Here is a 16,120-nt window from a genome sequence, read left to right on the forward strand (position 1 = left end):
TCCCGTCCGCATAGTTACCGAAAGAGGTCAGTCCCTGCTGGGGGCTGAACCTATACCTCTCACAAACATTGTCATTCTGCTGAATCATGTCAGCTGACACTAATTACAAAAGGCTCAACTGTAGCCTAATGTTTCAAATTAGAAGATGGGAGAGGGACACAGCTGTGCTTGCTGTCTATATGTTCTCTCCTGTCTGAATCTCTTCTTATTCTTTTGATATGTTTCATTTTGAGTCCTAGCTGCTTGTGATATATCCTGTGCTGGGCCCAGGGATTTTTTTTTTTTTTTAAAGACTGGGCATTTTGGAAGAGTGCAGCTGAGTTGCACTGTGAAGGTATGGTTAAAGCGAAGATTTGAGTGCCCTTTGCTGGAAATGGATGACGTTGTAGTGAAGGCTGTACAGCTGGACACTGATGATTGCTTAAGGAATACTTGCAGTAGGCTTATAGAGGTTCACTATCTGACAAGTGTGTTGTCACATGGATGAGACTAGCTAAGGTAGGAGACTTTTTGAGGCAAGTATATTCAGAAAGGAGAACAAATATTAAGGTTTGAAAGAAGAGGAAACCTTTTACTGGTTGAAGCTTTTTTTTTTTTTTTGTACCTTCGTAATTGCTTCTGGATGCAGAACTCTGAATAGAATAGCAGACCACACAATGAAGCTAATTCTTGGTGGATTGTTTGTGAGAGACCCTTATAAAATGACATGTTACTATTTACAAGGCTTTAGTATCCTTTACATAGCAAAGTCTTCAGTGTTCTGATCAAGGCGTATTCTCTTTTGACACCCATCTGCACTACTGCCATATTCCTTGATGTTCTCAAAGTATCTGAGGTAGAGAAGCAGTTTTCTCAATTAAGAGCCCATCTTTCATAAAGCGTTAAGTTCACAGAACTTCCATTTAAGTGCACAATTGCTATCACATCAGGTGTTTAGGCAACCTGAGTTGCACAAGGCATTTTGTCTCTGACTTTCAAAGAATTCTGTTTGAATGGTTCCCAATTGTGCATTTTTACCAGTTTGGGATAACAGGATTTAGACATTCTTACTTATAATATTTAAAATTAAACACTTCCTTTAGCTTTCAGCTTTCTTGAAAGGACACATCCTACATTTCCTTTTTGCCAATACTGAACTGGACGATGTCTTCTCTGTTCTCTAAAAAGAATTTTTATATATGTTTTCAGAAGGAAATCCAGTTCCTTACTTGCAGCTGTTGGCATTTTAGAGCCCTGGAGTGAACCAATAAAAACACATGTTCTTTGAAAGAACATCTGTTTTTACTGGACCTTGCTAACAACCAATGACACAGAATTCAGAAAAAGGTTGGCTCAAATTAATAGAGAGGCTGCATTGTTATAAGTTCTATTTTTAAAACTTTTATTTACAACAAAGTTGCAGTGAAATTTCTTATGCTTTTGTTCTTGTGAAAGAATGCTTGCTTTTAGTATGCTATTTTAGTAGTTTAGGTATCAAAGTGTTGTAGAGTATAAAATTTAGTAAGACATGCACAAGGTTGCCATTTAAGAGCATTCTAATACTTTCACTAACAGGATAATTAAAGATTTTACTTTCTAGACAGCTAGGAATATATGTATATTTACTGATAATGCAGAACAACTTCTATTAATAAGTTGTTTCCAATATATTAAGATACTTAGGTGCAAAGGTCAAATTAGATTAACATTTCTTTCAATGATACCCTCAAAATGGATTCAAGCAGTATGTGGCTTGAGGAAGCCCAGTTTTTTTCAGGTATCAACATTCTTAGTGAAAATTAAATTTAAGACTAATTACAAAATGTAACCAAGATTGATGTAAATGTAATTATGTCAAGGTTGACTTCGTACGGAGGTCCATCCATTTCATATTACTTGTGTTGTATCTGTATCATACATGCTCTATATACTGCATGATACTGGAGTCCCACTGCTGCTGCTTGTTTCGTTGTCCTCTCTTCACAGGAGTGCAGTGTAGAACAGAGTAAGTTTGCATCCATGCCCTCAGTTGTGCAATCTGCTCTGTACATCAAGTTCTTTTTCCATATGGTTCTGTAGCTAGGTTTTCCTTATAGCACATTTTCACTTCTCTTTTTGGAGTAGACAGAGTGACACAAATATAAATTCATATTTTAAAAGTAGGTCGAGATTTTGGCCTTTTTAACAATATTTGCTGTAAGAAACCTGTGCTGTTGTCAAATGAGGAATTCCAAAAAATATTGGCAAAGTTTAAAAGTGAGAGAGCTACAGATATTACACAGTGTAAAGTGTCACAATAGTGCCTGAAGTAGTAGATTGATTTTACTTGTTTAGAATGTGTTTACGTCATGTATGCTAGAGAAAAAAAGCTGTGAGAGAAAAAAAACCTGCATAATCTGGGCTTACTTTTTCAATAAAAGTAGTTTCAATGTCTGCAGACACATGATTTTCACGTTGGACATGGAAGAAGAATTACAGCTGTGATTCTGTGATTTGTGGTTTCTTATGTATGTATAAGACAGAGATAAATGTCTTAAGTCTCTATAAACATATATAATGAAATATATTGTAGCTTGTTTTTCTTGTGTTTTTCTGTTTTATGGGAAAGTATCTTTTTTCCTTGCAATAAAATTAAACTCTGCATTTACATCAGACACTGAGAAAATGCACTAGGCCAGAGAGATTTGGTGCCTTTAAAATAAGTAATCCTGTTAGAAATGAACCTAGGTTTCTAATAGAAGTAAGCAAATACAACAACAGATGCGTGACTTGAATTTTTTTAATAGTACTGTTAGACAACTTCAATTACTTGAACCGTATTCAAATATAGGATTTAATCATTCTGGTTTATATACTGTGCTGGATACCTGATGTGCAGTACATTGTTAAGGACTTATTTTGTGTCGAAGAAGCGTATTTATTGGTATGTCTTTAACATTTCTGTCTCAAGATCCTTTAGTACTCATTTTACATAGACCTCAGTTATAATTTTTGCAGTCCTACAGCTCTATGTTTGACAGGCTGTTTTTTTCCAGAGTTGACATGAGCCATTCTACATTGTCCCACATACTGAATTGCTCAGGAATAGGTTGTATGCACTTGAGAGGAAGCTCAGTTCTGTTTTCCATAGTCATTAAGATAGCACCAGAGACTGATGTTTCCAGCTCATTCATTTGAGAGAGCAATGCTTACATGGCCATTATGTCACAATTCTCGTTCCTTTCTTACTAGCGTTTTCAGAAAGTGTTTATTAAAATGCTTTTAATCAATGAATTATCCTTCATTCCTACTGAGCTTTGGGGTTTGTTGGTGATATACAGACTACTTGCCTGTAATATACTATTTTAAAGTGATCCGGTTAATACTATGTTGTTCCCTAGTTCTAACAGTTGTTCCCCTATCTCATCCAGATACTTTGTCTGGTTTGTTTTGACTTTTATTTTCTTTTAAAAGCAGGGTTTGGTTTTTTCATGAGTCTGTCTGCAATTTTTCATTGTTTGTCATTAAGTTAAATATTTAAACAAAACAACCTTAAAGCTTCTTTTCTTTCAAGATGTGGTGTGTGTTTGGGATTTGGAGTAATCTCTTAGTGTGAAAAATGCAAGTATAAAAATGACATGTATATTTTCTAATAAAAGGCTGGGTCCTGGATTTCGGAGAAGGGTCTTTAATTTGCTTGCTTTGCTAACAGCATGTATTGCTTCCTTTGTAACCACTCACTTAATATAGAAAAGTCAAAATCTGTCATTATACTGGCATAACTAGGAATAGAGTTTCAACCCAACATCTTCATAATTTTTAAGACACTTTAAAATATTTTTCAAAGTGTCTTTATTTGATACTAAACTTAGCTTTCTTTGGCATACAAATGAAACAGGAAGAAACTGAATAATTGTCACATTTTTAAAATGTAGCTCTAGTACTGATCTGGGATTGTAACTTGCTTTTGTCTGATGCTTTCGCTACTGCAGAAATGATGATGGGGTTATTTACGTTAATTCATTTGGCTTGTTGAAAAAAATATGCCCACACTCCTCTACTTAATGGGATTCTTTCCTCGTTGCAGTGCAAACGGCTGGAGCAGGAGCTTCATCATCTGAAAGAGCAGAACCAGACCTCAGCAAACAACACGAGACATCTGACTGCTGAAAACAATCAAGAACGTGCTCAGAAGGTAAATCTCCATTTCTTCTTGCAGGCAAATTAAGGTTGTAAGCCCCTGGTGCCAGCTTTCTGGGCTGCATATATCAGTTGTGTACATTTCAGCAGAAGTGAGCTATGGTGTTTGCCAACAACCCCTTCTTTAAACACAGATACAGCACCCTTCTGTTATGGTTTTATTTTATTTTGTCTATGAAAACAACAAGAAAAACATAACATATCCTCCAAATTATTGGGCCGGTAATTAACAGTGAATTCTTGGGATCTGTCCTTGAAATATTACATTTTATAATGTGAAGAAAACTGCAGCTATTTTACTACATGGTACCTTTGCAAAACTAATATTTTAAAGCATGGCTGTTTGATCTGCTCCCAGCAGTGTGTGCTATATTAATAACATTGTTGACCTATACTACTAGTGACCACATAGTTGATACTACTATTTGCAAAAGGGTAGCCAGTTGGAATTGGGAGGAGGAATAATAAGTCTTGTCAATAAGAATAAAAATGAGCAGGCAGGCAGAAGAGGGTCAGAGAAAGGACAATGTAAAGTGACAGGTTATTGCTGCTTGCAGAAAGGGAAATTGTAACATCAGTGGAATTGATAGCTACATAACCAGCAATCACCGGTAGCCAGAATAAGAGACTATACCGGGTAAGATGTACAAGCATTGTGCACTCCTATATTCTTAAAAATTTCTTTTATCGGTGGTGGAGAGACAGTATGAATACAGAAGTTACTCTATTGATACTGTGTTGTCATTTTAAAACTGTGTTTGATTTAGGCAGTAAGAGCCAAAAGTCTCTCATTTATAGGCAGATTTTCCTGTGTCTCCTTTTCCATTTTTTTATAGACAGAAGACATCATTATTCATGCAACAACTTGACCGATGCAAAGTATAGGAATTAGGGTAAATCCTCGTGTAGTTTGACATTTCTCAGTAAAAAAAAAAAAAAAAAGAAAAAAAAAGAATAATACACAAAAGGAGAGAGGCTGCATGTATGTTCCATGGTTTGTAATAGCCATCAGAACCTATCATGAATATTACAAATCAGGTATGCAATACTGAAAGCAATCCATCCTCAGATGATTAGAAATAGAGATTGTAAATATTCAGAGCTGTTTCTGACCACAATAATAGTGTTGTTTTGAGTCTGGTATCACTAAAAGTTAGTGCTTGCTGAGCATGCTACTTACTGCATGTAGTATTGTTTTTCATTAATTGCATGATGACTTGTTTTCTGTGTCATTGAAAATATTATGCCATCTTTCTGTTAGTAAACAGCCATGTTTTATTGAAACTATACTTTTTATATTTAATATTGCCTGACATAATGCTTACCAAAAAATTGTATTTTCAGAGCAAGAAGCAATTTAGTAGTTTAGAGTGTTACTAGGATTTCATTCTAAACCTGGTATTGCTCTCCCAGCACCTAATCTTCAAAGAATTTAATTTCTGGCTGTCACAGGCACTTCTTGATTTTTCAGAGTTAGAGGTTAGTTGGTCATTGTCTTTTAGAGACGAGACTCTGGGGAGGAAAAAAGGTTTGTTTTTCAACTTCTGGTAAAGCGGATTTTTTTTTAATGTTGTACCTCTGTAGAGTTTGTCTCAGTTCCAATTACTATGTCTCAGTTCCAATTACTATTGCCTACAGGGAGGACAGGTCCATCAGAGTACTTTTTAAAAGGCTGTGGGTTAATTTGAATTCCTGACCTTGAAAACTTCAAAACACCCATGTGAAATATTGGCAATAGTAGTTACCTTTGATGTACAGCATATGAGTACTCATCCTGAGCTAAGCATTCATGCAAATGAAAATTTTATCACTCCTTTTTAGTGTAGCTACAGCCTAGAAAATATGGTGTGGTTGGCAGGGATGAAAGTCTTGCCAGCAACTCCTTCAAAATGGGTTTGACCAGTGCTCTGGACATGTCTGTGCCTGGCCAAGGCGCTCCTGGTGCCATCAGCAGCAGAGCTCCCTGCAGAAAAATATCCAGCCAGAGCTTGCTGACAAGTAGTGTGCTGTGGAGCCTTGGCACACACCTCCCCTGTGAAACTCTTATTCTTAGCTGCCTCCTTCTGCCTCTAGTATGCGTTCAGCAGCTATCGTAAGAACTACACACAGAGTGCATACAGACTCCAGCATACCCTCTCTCCTCTCTGCTGCACATCACCCTCTAATCGTCTTTACAGTTTTCAGAGAAATAGAACAGGCCATTTGTCTCTGTGGTGCAAGGCTAAATACCTACACAAATATTTTTATTTTCACCATGATCCAGAGAGCTATTTTGCTTTAATGTGCAAACTGGGAACAGTGCTATGTTCGTTCACATGTAAACACCTGTCCTGCAGAAGAAGTCCAGGTATTCCTTCTGTATATATCCAGGGCAGTATCTTTTAGGAAAGTTGGGTTTGGTTGGTTTTTTTCAAAAAAAAAACCCTTTAATTTTCACTACTGTCTTAAACTAAATGAATTGACAAAATACATATTCTGGTGACAGGTGGCAGATAAGAAGTTCAATCTACTTTAGGTTGTTTCCAGGGAGTGACAGAAGTGTAAGTGTAAGTGTACTGTTTAAGACAGTACTTCTTAACTAATCTCTGTCATCTGTCTCTGGTTGAGTCCCCTTCCCTGGAGGTGTTTAAGGCACGGGTGGACGAGGTGCTAAGGGGCATGGTTTAGTGTTTGATAGGAATGGTTGGACTCGATGATCCGGTGGGTCTCTTCCAACCTGGTTATTCTATGATTCTATGATTCTATAACTATTAGTAGTATATGACTTAAAACTTCCATATTTAATATCTTTATTGCACAGAACATTCCTGACAGTGATGTGGGCCATTCAGTCGCACAGTGCCAAACTGGTACTTCTAATTTTTGTAGTATTCATATTGGTCATAGGGGATTGTATTAATTGAACAAAAAGGCCAATTTCAAATCTTCCCTCTAGGCAATGCCCACGACTGCACAGAGGTCATTCAGAGAAGCATGTGGGTGCTTATTTCCATAGTTAAAGTAAAATAATCCTCCTCTTTGTGAAACCATTTTAAAAAATCTCTTATAATATTTCAGATTGAATTATAACTAAATCTTTTAGGGATAATTGCTTCCTAAGGGCCTATACATTTGCGCTCTTAGTACATTTTCATAAAATAAGATCTGCAGAGTGCTTTGCAGTTCTAATGTGTCAGAGTCTATATGTAAGATTATTCATTTGTGCTTGGCCTTCATAATTAACATTTGGTCTCTCCTGATTCTGATAAATGTATTCCCACAATACTCTGAAACAGCTGATTCAATTAAATATAGACAAGTTGAAGAATTGCTATTTTTTCATTAGTATTCAAATATTTTTGTGGATCATTTTATTTTTATTAGTTTTGTAGTATGTAGTTTTTAACGCAGAGGTTTAAGTAATACATTTTCTGAAAGAAAAATAAAGACTTCTCCTATGTGAATGTCTCTCCTCTTTACTCAGCTGAAGAAGAATAGGAAATAAGTCTTGTGAAACATATAACTTCATGTGAAAATTCCTGGAAAATGTTTAACTGGATCTGAATGAAGCATAGGGAAAGGTGACTTTTTTCACAGGCCTGATTTATTTTCATTTATTCAATTTAATTTTTATTTAGGTACTACATTCTCCTTAAAACAGCTATTAATCTGCTTTAAATACCAAAGAAAAATACTAGTTTTACTTTCAAGCCAATTTACTTCCAAACTGTCAAATTGGAGAAGATCCTCTTCCGTGATCATACAGAAATCAGGTGCCCTTTTTAGTGACTAAATGAGTTTACTCCAGCCAAGCATGATGTCATTTGAACTTGTAAAGGTTATTAATCTCCTTTGGAGCTGTTAAGATGCTAATCTTTGGTTATGAAAGGCTTGTTTTGTTATGTTTTTCTGACTAATCGATCTTTTTAGTTGTGATTTTCTGTAGAATTCATTCTACATGTTTCCATGGTTTTATTAAACAGATCAGAAATTTAGAGTCAGAGGCAAAAATGTGACCTGAAAGAGCTGTCATGAATTTGGCTACAGTAGTGTCATAAAGAAATTTTAGCTGATGTCATCTGCTTTCTGCTGGCACATAAGAATCTCATCAAGGGCAGGTAATCCACAATGCATAGTAGTTTGGTAGTTGTTCCAGAGATGATGCCTGTGAAAAAGCCATTCTAGAAGATTTCATTTAAGTACTCCCTGATGCCTGTTATAAATTATATTAAGCTCTGTTTTGATTCCCAGAATTTCCCAGGTTCTTAGACCCGAAACCATTTTTCTGTATCTGCTTACCAATGCCAACACAAAACCAAATCCAGCTTACTAGTCAATGTATCATCCATGAAGAGTGATCCCAGGACAAAATGACATTACAAGAGCTTAAAACATTTTAAGAAAAGCTTTATCATAAAATTTAAAATGTTTACTACTGTTGAAAAGCATGAAACTCATTCTGTTTAAGCATATAATATTGACTCTGGAATAAAGCTTTTCCTTCAGGTGATAGCAACTGTGGCCCTAGTCTGCAAAAGCTAAGCATTTTTAACAATGGTTTTATGTTTAGAGCTTCAGAGCTGAAGTTTCAGAGCTTAATTGTAATGGCTTTAGAGCTGGTTTATGGCTATAGGGCCTCTGATTTGTTTCTGACAGAGACATAGGCTTCTGAAATGCTCTGTAATCCAAGGAAACTTGCCTGAACCAGTGGTGGGAAACACTGGTTATTATAGTTATCAATATAGTTATCGATACAGTTATCGATTGCATCCTAGAAAACTCCTAGTATTGAAGCCTTTCAATACTTTCATCATCATTTTATGTGAAGCAGCAGAGATTGGGGTTGATTTATTAGAAACCTAGAATGCTAAGTTTTGAATATGGTGAGGCCCAACCACATCTAAAGCAGCATTCTGCCAACATCAGCCATTTTGACTGTTGAACTGTTGTGAACTGTTGTTAACTGCAGTGCTGTTTTAGTGATAGAAACTAGCTGATGATTATCAATATTTGTAGCTAACAGATGAATAGCTATATTATCCACTGGTGACGTGAGTGTTAAGCCTTTCTCCAGCTTGTAGCTACAAAGTTCCTAGGCGTTACTCTGCAAAGAGTTTAAAACTTGCCTTTGATCTACTTGTTGGTATGGTGTTATTGTTTGGTAAAAAATGATTTAAAATATTGTGCTTACTTCAGAGTTTTGGGGTTTTTGCAATAAAGCAACTCATCATTATTCATCTGTTGGACAATCCACCCATTTCTATCACATTTGCTATGAATGCCTTTAGCCAGTATGGACTGTTTCCTCTGTATCTAACAGAACATCATCCTTCGAAAGCTCACCTTGAACACTTATTCTGTAGAGTTAACCCTAAAGCACTCATGCTTTTAATTTTTGATTTTATGTGCTGCTACCTATAAAAGGGACTGCTGTCACATTTGCAAATGAATTTATAGGTATGTTTGAAGGCTGAGATGCCAGCTTCATATTGGAAGGAGAAGGGGAGGAGAATCAGACTGCAGATCTGCTGCTCAGTGTAAGGAGATACACTGTGCCCTTGCATTTACTTATGATCTGTATCTTTTTTTCTGAAACTGCAGGAATGTTTCAGGAGCAATGGGAATAGTTAACAGGCTTCTTGGATGTTATCTCCAGCAAATAATGTGTTTTTACAACTAATCCTGAAAGGTTCTTCGTGCTATTCTTCCAATAAGTTGCAAAAGAATAAAATAATAGAGGGTTTATCAAAGTAAGCTGCAGTCTCTAGCTTAGTGCAAGAGCAATTTCAGTAGTTCGGTTTCTTCTCCTAGGAAGGGCACTGCTGCTCTTCTGCTTTCAGAATAGTTGTTCAGTTCAGGTTATGGAAAGCAAGTATGAGTTCATATCACTCTTCAGTAGCTTCCCTAAAGCACTGTATGTCTCCATTTAAATGCCTGGGCAACGTGAGAGACAAATTTGCTACCGTATCAGTAAAACTTGATATAAAGCACATGATATCACTATTAATTTTTAGAGTGGAGGTTTGAATGCTTGAATTACTTTGAAGTATATAGTGGAGGTAGAAATAGAAGACCTGGCAAAACTTGGAAAATGTTGCTGACAATCTGGATGTGGTTAAGGACATACAAACATTTTTCTTCAGTTGCTGCTTCCTAGACATTTTATCAGAGTAGATACAGTTGCAGACTTAATTGCATTGAACAGAACCTTTACTTGTGCAGCACCCAAAAACACTTAATCACAAGGTCTTAAAGGATGTCACTAAGTTTAGATCCAAGTCTGTTCAGCTCTTATCCATGCTAAAAACATTAGTCACTTTATGGCTGATGTTATTAAATAGTACTGTGCACCTCAGAGGGTATCAGTGTAAGCCGGTGCATCATGCCATAAATGAACACTAAAATGACTCGGTGTACAAATCCTGCAATTCCGACTCAATATTAATTTTCTGCATTCCTTTCTGCTTAAGTTGCAGTGTCTCCAAAAGTTATTGCTACAGGCCTCTGACAACATGCCCAGTTATTGGTATGTATGGAGAAGGTGTAAACAACTTGTAGAATCTACAGTGACCAGAGTTCCCCCTCAATCCCAGTGGAAAAAATGTGAGCACTGATTAAATGGTCTTTAAAGCAGTCATTTGGAGTCTTCTTGGACTCAGTTGTTCCTTTGAGCCAGATGTCATAACCTGGTATTCTGGTCATTTCAGGTCTGGAGATCCTCAGCCAGGGATTTCTCCTTCATCTGCCATCATATATTTAGGAGTGTAACAGTTTGCTTATGTGTATCCACTATAGACAAGAAGTGAATAATTTACTACGTGTGTTTGACCATAAGTCAAAAAGCTAAGTTCAGAAATTTTATCTACTAATACCACTTTTAGTGGCCAGTTTTATTAATTGTTTTTTTCTAGCCATCTGGGCTGGTAGGCTCTATTTAGTTGTGCAGATCTTGACAGAATGGTTGTTCATGAGTGACAACATCCCTAGTGATGGTCTCCTCCCATCTGGTAATTAATGTTTTAGCACTGATAGGCATTTGTACTCATTGACAAAAAATATCTTAATTTGTATAGGGATTTGAAAGATAAAATAATTGCTTAAATGTGCCACAAGCAACTAATACAATGTTTCCCCCAATGAAAAACATGGGAAATAAATTATGAGATGAGACACTGACAGTGAAGTCATCCACAGTCCCTTTAGAAACACAGGCTTCTGGGGTGTGATAAATATGATTTATATGAAACGTTGTGTGCCTGGGAGTTGAAGAGAAATTATATTTGGTAACATTAGTGCTTGCATGATTTTCAGTGGTCAACTTGTGATGTCATTAAGTAGCTGTGTGCACAGGCAACCATTTGTACTGTTCTTGGTTCACTAAGGTGTCACTAGGGGCCAGAACTTTGAACTTGTTCAAGTCTGGGGGTGTTTTCAAAATGAAGGAAACGATTAGACAGGCAAAAATCCTCATCTTTGTTTCCTTGGTTGCCCTGGCCATGCCTCCTTCCTTTATCTGTAGTGCTATCTTTTCACTAACAGCACCATCGGGCATGGCATTCCTGTGTGTAGAGTGTTCTCTGTACAACAGCTACTCAGGATTTCTTGGATTCTGTTCAAACGAAGGAGGACCAGGCACTGGTGTTTCTTACTTACTGTGACCTGAAGTCTTTCAGGATTGTTTCAAAGCAAAGTAGTATATGAATGGAGTAAACATTAATTGGCAGATCATTTGTGCTGAAAATGATCCTGAGAAGACTTGTATCTAATTAATTATACTTGTCTAGAGCACTGTGTATCTTAAGAAATTTTAGCATGCTTCATATTGCCTTCAAAAAGCCGCACAGGAATGGCACTGAATGTGTCTTGATACACTGAACAAACAGCATCTTGGCTAAAAGAGTTTGTTCACCTTGCTGAGGAGCGTAAGTTTTCCTTCTCTCCTGTTAACAGATCCTGAGCATCTCTTTATTGAACATTGGTTCAGTTCTAAGCATTAAGGAATTAATTACTCATTCACACGTTATGTTTGATGTCAGCTTTCATCTACTCCACAAAAAATTTCTTGAGGTCTATTGCTTTTTATTTGACAGCCTTCAAATCTCTGCTGGTACCGGATTACTCTTGATAATCTTAGAATCATAGAATGGTTTGAGGTGGAAGGGACCTTAAAGATCCTCTAATTCCAAACCCCCTGCCATGGACAGGGACACACTTCCCCCTAGATCAGGCTGCTAATGGACCTATCCAACCTTGGCTTGAACACTTCCAGGGATGGGAAAACCACATCTTCCCTGGGCAACCTGTTCCACTATCTCACCACCCTCATTGTGAAGAATTTCTTCCTTATGTCTAGTCTAAATCTTCCCCCTCCAATTTATAGCCTTTCACCCTAGCCCTTTCACTACAAGCCTTTGTAAAAGGTTCCTCCACAGCTTTCTTGTAGGCCCCCTTCAGGTACTGGAAGGTCACTATAAGTTCTCGGAGCCTTTTCTTCTCCAGGCTGAACAACCCCAATTCTCTCAGCCTGTCCTCATACGGGAGGTGCTCCAGCCCTCTGATCATCTTTGTTGCACTCCTCTGGAACCATTCCAACAGTTCCATGTCCTTCTTATGCTGAGGATTCCAGAACTGGGCACAATACTCCAGATGAGGTCTCACAAGAGCAGAGTAGAGGGGCAGAATCACCTCCCTCCACCTGCTGGCCAGGCATCTTTTGATGCAGCCCAGGATAATGTTGGCCTTCTGGTCTGTGAGCGTGCATTTCCAACTCATGTCAAGCTTCATCAGTCAGCATTCCCATGTCCTTCTTGGCAGGGCAGCTCTCAATGATGTCATCCCCCATCCTGTATTGAAACCACAGATTGCCCAGGGCCAGGTGTAGGACCTTGCACTTGGCCTTGTTGAACCTCATGAGATTCACACAGGCCCACTTTTCCAGCTTGTCCATGTCCCTCTGGATGACATCCCATCCATCTAGTGTGACTCCACCCAGGTTGTGTCATCTGCAAACTTGCTGAGAGTGCACTTGATCTTGCTGTCTATATCATCGATGAAGATATTAAACACCACTGGTCCCAGTACGGATCCCTGAGGGAGACCACTTTTCACAGAGTCACTGAATATATGGAGTCACTTGTCACTGAATATACTATGAAAGTCTCTTTGTCATTGGGGGAAATGTGGTCATTCAGTCCTTTTGATTGAATCGTGTATTTTTTGGTTTCCATGGGTGGAATTGTCTTCCCAAGAAGTCAGTTGGTGTTACTGCTTCCAGTTAGCAGAAGTATTATATCTGGTGAATGCTGCAACTTCTTGGAATGCAATATTATGGTTTCAGGTTATTCTGAACCTGCATTATCATTCCCACAGTCATCTAGACTGCTTCCACATTTTCACTTCTGTTATGCATAGAGTCATCCCTTTCATGGTACTAGGCTTCTGTGACTGTGGCTTCTGTGTCCTGCTGACAAGGCCCTGTCATCCATGTTTTTCATTTAACCATTCTGTAATTGTTCATCTGCACATATTACATTAACTGATCATTTTACAAATACTTTGCATTTGTTCCTGGTTTTTCCTTCTAACAGGATAGATTCCACTTTGTGTGGTTCCGGTTGCTTCCTGGAAGTTCCTTCCTTGCCCAGTGACACTGCCACTTGGCCTTACAGTTTCAAGGACACTGTTTCAGTTGTAAATGTTCTGCAGCATTTTCAGGTTTTTGTCTAAACTCTGGTAAAGGACCTCAAAACTGGAATAGTTTGTAGGCCTGGGGTAGATCTCAAGTATATGTATTCTAGAAATACATGTCCTGAAATTAACAAACATTCTGAAGTTGTAGAAAATAGAGCAAAGTATGCAGGCATCCTGTGGCCAGATAGAAAGCTGTCTGCTACCTACTCCTTCACTCCTTATCTTCATGGAGGTGACACCCATGCCTTAAAGCAATGGTAAAGAATTGGTGCATTCTAAAATATACATAAATACATCAGTATCTTGTAAGTTAGAATCACAGAGTCTGATACATAAGCAAAACATACTGTAGAAACCACAATCATATTAGAAAAGCTACTTGTATGCAAAAGTAACTTCTTACAAAAACAGAAACTATTTAACTGTAATAATTAGCTTCTTGGCCATCTCCAGTGGTATAGTTTATTACCCAAGTCAGGCATTTGTTTTTCCTTCTTCCTGCCTAGTAAGTCGTCACTGGTACTGCCACTGTGAACTTTTGTAACATCTGAGAAAGTATCATATTGCTGCATTTCAAACAGCTATAAAAACCAAATCTTTACTTTTCCACTAGGATGGAGATTCATTTCAGGATGATATGGATCAGGAATGAAGGACATAGATTAATCTAATTGTAAAACAATCATGAAGCCTAATGTATCAGGTGTGCTATAAGAAAACTGGGACTCTTCTTCATTTACCACTGTCTGATACATAGAACATATTTCCAGGCTTAGTTAAGACAGTCTAAATCTGAAGCCATTTTGTACATAAAATAATAACTATCTCCTGCAATGTTTAAGGAAGCCCTTAGCATTAGTTTCTATTAACCCTGTCCTCACTGGGATAGTTTTCTAAGTATCTATCAGCGTAGTACTGTGATAAAACATAGAAAGTGCCAAAAATATATAGCCAAGTTAAGTTTTTCCTTTCTCCGAGGTACTGAGTGTTAAATTATGCTGAAGACAAGATATCAGATCTAATGAATGAAGAAGAGGGTGCCATTATTAGGTATTACTTTTTTATTTCATAAATCTTGTTTCTTTTTCCGTATGAAATCTGTTAATCTTACATGTAGAAAGACAGTGTGGTAAATCTTAATTTTCAATCATTTTTTCATCATGCTGTACACCCTTCATTTTTTATGCTACACAGGAAAATGATCCTTTTTTGTTTGTGTAGCAACTGTAAACAAAATCTTGCACCTGAGTGCATGATGACAGGTCAGTTAGTTGTCCTACAATAAAATGTATCAAAGGTAGTAACCTAAGCTCTTGTGCAAAAGGCAAGCTACAGGGTCATTAAATAGCAAAGGTCTTGCTCTGACCCATCCATGACCTCCTTATCTGAAACGCCTTTCAGAATTGACAGAATCTAGTTTAGATCTTGGGGAGAGGAAACCAGGGATAGGATGAAGGATCAATATAAATGTTTTGGAGTTTTAGGTACTTGTTAAAAAGGAATCTATGATCTTGGTGTGTTTAAATTTATCCAAATTTCTGTTCAGAACTGGAAAATTCTTTCCTAGCATTTTGCGTGCAAGTGATCATATGAGTGGTCAGAGTAGAAGGGGAACAGATGGTAAAGGATGACACTGAAACATTAGGTCTTGGTGTTGTATAAGAATACAGACTAGCCTTGATTGAGAAGCCCCAAGGTGCTACATGTTTGCTCTTATTTATCGTGCTACTGTAATCTGAAAGTTTCCATTTACTTAGAGGAAGGAATGAGTTGTGACTCATTTTGTTTGTCCTTTTTAATTTCTATCGTATATATTTGGTCTTGTGCAGAGTTGCATTTTTGATGCTAGGGAGCTTGTAGTAGGTCACTGAGAGGCTTTTGAGGATCTCTCACTTTTCCCTGTAAATAAGAGCAAAATCTTGATTTGACTGTTGTGTGTGGCCACACAGAGGTGTAAAGGAAAAGTGGACTCTGCTGTTCACATATTCAGGTTACTAAGGGGAAGAGATGAACTCCTTGTGTGCAGTAGGTGTGCATTTCTACCCTAGCAGTATACAGGTTGTGAGAATGCTTGAAGAGCAGAAGAACAAATCATTTATCTTATAAGAAACTGAGCTTAATGAAGCGAAACATACCTCACCTGACTCTTCCAGTAGATCACTTTCTCAGGAAAGTATGGACTAGGCAGGTGGACTTTGGCTTTTCTCTAAGAGTAAGCTTCACAATAGTCAGTTATATGTTAGGGGTCAAGCAGTAAATTTGGTAGAACAAATCAGTAATTCTGCGTTTCCAG

General features: G+C 37.5%; 1 protein-coding gene across 1 annotated transcript in view; it reads left to right on the forward strand.

The window, feature by feature from the left end:
* Positions 1–16,120, forward strand: part of MIPOL1 (mirror-image polydactyly 1) — a 159,906-nt gene that overhangs the window by 56,548 nt on the left and 87,238 nt on the right. The window contains exon 8 of the mRNA XM_069858457.1: positions 4,046–4,153. Within this exon, the coding sequence (XP_069714558.1) occupies positions 4,046–4,153 (108 nt within the window). The remainder of the gene's footprint in view (positions 1–4,045; positions 4,154–16,120) is intronic.

The sequence above is a fragment of the Phaenicophaeus curvirostris genome, chromosome 5, assembly GCF_032191515.1.
Source record: "Phaenicophaeus curvirostris isolate KB17595 chromosome 5, BPBGC_Pcur_1.0, whole genome shotgun sequence".
Lineage (NCBI taxonomy): Eukaryota > Metazoa > Chordata > Aves > Cuculiformes > Cuculidae > Phaenicophaeus > Phaenicophaeus curvirostris.